Source organism: Schistocerca cancellata, chromosome 7 (assembly GCF_023864275.1).
Source record: "Schistocerca cancellata isolate TAMUIC-IGC-003103 chromosome 7, iqSchCanc2.1, whole genome shotgun sequence".
NCBI lineage: Eukaryota > Metazoa > Arthropoda > Insecta > Orthoptera > Acrididae > Schistocerca > Schistocerca cancellata.
The window spans coordinates 601,910,326-601,916,325 of NC_064632.1; the positions used below are offsets into that span (position 1 = coordinate 601,910,326).

Genomic DNA, 6,000 nt, shown 5'->3' on the forward strand with positions numbered 1-6,000 from the left:
AAGTGGAGGAAGAAAAGTGGTGGGAGGACCGAGCCAAATGGAGAGGACTCGTCATCACCCAGACCCGGCAGTAGCTGGAGCGGGATTCGGATATAGATAGATAGATAGAAGAAATGTATTTTCATGTGGGGAAAAGTGCATTTTTAAATGGGAGAGCCGGAAAAAATTCGAGATATTTTTTTATTTTTTTTACCCCCCCCCCCCCCCCCCCCCTCCATGTATACACCCTGAAAAAGTACCAATCATATCAGTTTTTAATTGTCCAAAGGCCAAAAACCACATAAAAAGCATAAATCAAAACCAAATCAGACTATTAATTTCCATGTGACTGGCGCAAAACATGTTCAGTATGCTGTCCACCATTTCTGCAACAATGTGAAATCAAGAAACTGCATGTTCCACAACTGATCGAAGTGTTTCCAGGGTCACATTCAGAATGTGTTGCACAATGTGTGCCTTCAGTGTAGCTAGGTTTACAGTTGGAACACTGAACATGACATCTTTGAGATAGCTCCACAGCCAGAAGCCACACGGATTAGGATCAGGTTATCGGGATGGCCAGGCTGTAGGGAAATAGCGGCTGATAATTCTAGCTTTTCCAAAATGGCAGTTCAGCAGCTGGTTAACTGGATTTACAATGTGCAGAGGTGTGCCATCTTGCATAAAAATGATCTCATCCACACATCCAAACTGCTGGAGAGCTGGAATGACATGGTTGTACAAAAGACACTCATAGTGCTTACCAGTGATGGTACAGGTAACAGGACCGGATTCACCTGTCTCTTTGAAAAAATATGGCTCTGTAACAAATAATGCCATATAGGAAATACAAAAAGTTAGTTATATGTGGTGACTTCAATATTAATTGTATAAGTGATTGTGCAAGGAAGAGGATGCTGCTAGACCTCCTTAATTCATATAATCTTATGCAAACCGTATTCTTTCTGATGAGAGTGCAAGGGAACAGTAGAACAACCATAGACAACATTTTTGTTCATTCCTCATTACTAGAAGGGCATTCTGTTAGCAAAAAGGTGAATGGCCTTTCAGATCATGGTGCACAAATTTTAACTCTAAAAGATTTTTGTGCTGCAACACGTGTTAAATATAGTCATCAACTGTTTAGGAAAGCTGATCCAGTTGCTGTAAAGACCTTTGTAAATCTTATCAAGGAGCAAGAGTGGCAAGATTTTTATAGCGCTGATACAGTAGACGATAAATATAATGCTTTTCTCAAGACTTTTCTCATGCTCTTTGAAAGTTGCTTTCCGTTAGAATGTTCAAAACAGGGTACTAGCACAAACAGGCAGCCTGGGTGGCTGACCAGAGGGATAAGAATATCTTGTAGAACAAAATGGCAATTATATCAAAACGTTAGAAACAGTCAAAATCTAAATGCAGCAGCCCATTACAAACAGTATTGTAACGTGCTTAAAAATGTTATTAGGAAGGCAAAAAGTATGTGGTATGCAGGTAGTATAGCTAAGTCTCAGGATAAAATTAAAACCATATGGTCAGTCGTAAAGGAAGTGGCTGGAATGCAGAGACAGGTCGAGGATATAGAATCAGTGCATAGTGGGAATGTCCGAGTTACTGATAAGTCACATATATGTACAGTATTTAATAATCACTTCCTGAATATAGCAGGTGAACTAAATAGAAACCTATTCCCAACAGACAATCATATAGCGCTCTTAGAAAAAATTGTTCCGAGACTGTTACCTGAAATGCTCCTCCATGATACTGACAAGAGGGAGATTGAGTTAATAATTAAATCACTAAAGACCAAGAACTCTCATGGATATGACAGGGTATCTAGCAGAATACTGAAGTATTGTTCTATGTATGTTAGCCCAGTACCTAGCCATATCTGTAACTTTTCCTTTAGGAGTGGTCAGTTTCCTGGCCGATTAAAGTACTCAGTAGTGAAGCCACTTTATAAAAAGGGAGACATTGATAATGTTGACAATTTTAGACCTATTTCTATGCCATCGGTGTTTGCTAAAGTTATCGAGAAGGGCGTATATAGAAGGTTACTGGAGCATTTAAATTCACATAATTTGCTGTCAAATGTTCAGTTTAGTTTTAGAAATGGTTTAACAACTGAAAATGCTATATTCTCTTTTCTCTGTGAGGTTTTGGATGGATTAAATAAAAGGTTGCGAATGCTAGGTGTTTTCTTTGATTTAACGAAGTCTTTTGACTGTGTTGACCACAAAATATTACTGCAGAAGTTGGACCATTATGGAGTAAGGGCAGTAGCTTACAATTGGTTCGCCTCTTACTTTAAGAACAGAAAGCAGAAGGTAATTCTCTGCAATATTGAGAGTGGTAGTGATGTTCAGTCCCAATGGGGCACTGTTAAGTGGGGCGTTCCCCAAGGGTCGGTGCTGGGGCCCCTGCTATTTCTTATTTATATAAATGATATGCCTTCTAGTATTACAGGTGATTCAAAAATATTTCTGTTTGCTGATGACACCAGCTTGATAGTGAAGGATCTTGTGTGTAATATTGAAACAGTATCAAATAATGTAGTTCATGAAATAAGTTCGTGGCTTGTGGAAAATAATTTGATGCTAAATCACAGTAAGACTCAGTTTTTACAGTTTCTAACTCACAATTCAACAAGAACCAATATTTTGATCAGACAGAATGGGCATATTATAAGCGAGACGGAACAGTTCAGGTTCCTAGGCATTCGGATAGATAGTAAGCTGTTGTGGAAAGCCCATGTCCAGGATCTTGTTCAGAAACTAAATGCTGCTTTATTTACCATTAGAACAGTATCTGAAATAAGTAACACTTCAACACGAAAAGTAGTCTACTTCGCATATTTTCATACGCTTATGTCGTATGGTTTCGATTTTTGGGGTAATTCTTTTGATTAAAAAAGGGTATTTTTGGCTCAAAAACGGGCTGTTCGAGCTATATGTGGTGTAAGTTCGAGAACCTCTTGTCGACCCCTATTCAATAGTCTGGGAATTCTGACATTGCCCTCACAGTATGTATTTTCTTTAATGTCGTTTGTAGTTAGCAATATTAGCCTATTCCCAAGAGTTAGCAGCTTTCACTCAGTTAATACTAGGCAGAAATCCAATCTGAATGTGGAATGCACTTCCTTGACTCTTGTGCAGAAAGGAGTGCAGTACTCTGCTGCATCCATTTTCAATAAGCTACCACAAGAACTCAAAAATCTTAGCAGTAGCCCAAACTCTTTTAAGTCTAAACTGAAGAGTTTCCTCATGGCTCACTCCTTCTATTCTGTCGAGGAGCTCCTGGAAGAGCTAAAAAATTAAGCAAATTCCAGTGTTACATTGTTGATTTTCCTTATTTAAACTTACGACTTGCCACCTGAATATGTTTTTTTTATATTTCATTTTATCTGTTTCTAATATCGTGTTATAATTTCATGTATTGACTCGTTCCATGACCATGGAGACTTCTCCTTAATTTGGTCCCACGGAACAATAAATAAATAAATAAATAAATAAATAAAAACCTGCACAACACAGTGATCTTTTCGGGATGAAGTGGTATTGGTTGATTTGTCTGTGGATTTTCCATTGCCCATATTCAACAATTCTGTGTATTGACACATCCTATCAGATGGAAGTGAGCTTCATCTGTCCACAAAATCTTCCACAGCCAATCATTGACCACTTCCATGTGAGCAAGAAATTTTAAAGTAAAGGTCTCTCTTGCTGGCAGGAAGCAACTTGTGCTCATGGGTATGTCCAATGTTCAGGCAATTCTCCATGCACTACACATTTGCACACCTCCACTCATCTCCTCCTGCATTGCTGTGGCCACTACTTCCGCTGGCGTTGAATCAATTTGTTTCTTCCTTCTACCTGGTTGCACACCAAAAGAACACATATTTTCGAATCATTTTCTCCAGACCCATGACAGTCATCAGGCCAAAGCTTGTTTTCAAATCCTTCAGGGTACAGAACTTCTGCAGAGTGACGTGCTTTACAAGCAGATCACAATCCTGCATTGAGACAGCCATCGCAAATGTCACAGATGCGAAAGGAGGAACTTCAGTGGGTCATGCACATGACAGGTGTTCTCATTTACATATTCTGACACATACAGCACCATCTATCACTCAATTTTCACACAATTTTTTTCTTCTGTCATTGGTTTTCCCCCTTCTCCGATAATATTCCATTGCAATTTGACATCATTCTGATCATAGCTGTCATTTCTACAGCGTTTTGAAAGTTTAACTTTAATTATAATCATCCTGTATTTCAGAAGAAAGCAATCTCCCTGAAAGCTTATGTGTTTATTAGTCCTTTTACTGCGCCTGTCTATAGCTCAACATATCTGCTATATGGTGAACAGCAATCTATTCTTTTCATAATATTCTAAGTGAGAAAGTTATTTTTCATAATCTATATGGGACAAATTCTGTTTCAGCGAACTTCAAAACTGTTCTCAGAAGGAAGAGAGATGTTCTTAAATCACTAGATGATATGGAGATAGACCTGAATTATAAAACGTCATACATTACCGATTTAGAAGATGAACTAAGTGGTGTTGCAGGAAGCTTCCGAAAACTTGAGGTGGACTAGAATTACTGCTGTATTGTGTAATATATTTTACATCAAAATTAAATCAGTTTTATATAAATGTGACTGTTGTATGGCATTTCTAAATGTCTTATCAATTTTACATGATAAGCGCAGGATACAGTAGTCATTTTTGGTGGTTTCTTTTCCATGTGAATTCTTGCAGTATTAGAAATATTTGTGTATCGTAGTGACCTTGGGAAACTGTTCTCCCAGTCTGATCTCTTCTGTATTTTGATATGTTTTGCACTGTTCTTAGAACATGGTTGAACTTTTATAGTCCTATGACATTTCACAGTTTAACATATTTATCAGTTCACTGACAGCTACTTTAACAATTGTGAGTTATTGTATCTGTAGATCATTAAATGAGATAGCTCCAATGTCATTTTGAGAAACAGTTTTTATTTGTTTTGATCTTGCTATTACTATACCAAAACATCAGAGAGGATTCAATTTCTTTGATCTACTGGATGCTTTAAAAATAACAGATCAAAATTATTTTACCAAGAAATAACAGCAGTTCCAATAACAGTAATAAGCACAAAGTCCAGAGAAAGGTATATAAAATAAAGATAGATTAATTCATTATTTACAACTCCTGCTTTGCTTTAGCATTACCCAATTTGAAATAAATATATACATGCATTGTATAGCAGGTGCTTCATACTTGAATCTTATTCTAAGAAAACACCTGATGTGGAATGAACACAGGTTATGTATTTATTTATGTCTTTAAAGACACTTGAGATTTCTGCTTAGTGTTGTTCTGTTTATATGATAAAGTAACTGAGTTGAGTTGTGTGAATTATGTCTGACTGTATGTAATTATAATTTATTCATCATTATCAGTAAATGAAATTTCTATTATTTTATAGTGTATTTTGTTTGTTACAATGTTCATCAAAACTTTTGTATATACATTTCAATCTTCTCATGCATAGTTGACTGTGTAAAAGATGTGACTTATGTACAATTTATATAAATATAAAATACTTTTGATAAGTACTATTTGCCTGGTGGTAAAAAGTTACCAAGAATGTAGTAAAGTGAGTATCTTAAATGTGCTCTGTAGATATAACAACTGTGTTTAAGAAATGAACAGAATATGTTTGTTAATGCCATCAGAAATGATTGCATTTATTCAGGGAGGTGTTTGTTTATCTATACTCATAAGCATTCAATGAGAAAAGCAAAATAAATTCTGATATATTTGCAAGAAAATTAAGTTATATGTTTTCATTGTAAGTTATGGATTTTTCATCTAGAGAATGTAATCACAGAATGATAAATTTGTTTTGATTATTACTATCTTTTCACTAAGCCTGTAAGGCTGAAGAAAGGAAATTTCAGTTCATCTTAAGTTTCAATACTAGATACAAAGAACTAAATTTCCAAGAATTTCAATTTATGTATTTTTATAACT

At 36.0% G+C, this 6,000-nt stretch overlaps 1 protein-coding gene across 1 annotated transcript in view; it reads left to right on the plus strand.

Annotated features, from left to right (window-relative positions):
* LOC126092936 (clavesin-2) overlaps nucleotides 1-5,382 on the plus strand; it is a 51,188-nt gene extending 45,806 nt beyond the window's left edge. Inside the window, exon 8 of the mRNA XM_049908667.1 lies at nucleotides 4,423-5,382. Within this exon, the coding sequence (XP_049764624.1) occupies nucleotides 4,423-4,577 (155 nt within the window). The 3' untranslated portion in view covers nucleotides 4,578-5,382. The remainder of the gene's footprint in view (nucleotides 1-4,422) is intronic.
* Nucleotides 5,383-6,000: the final 618 nt, after the last annotated feature.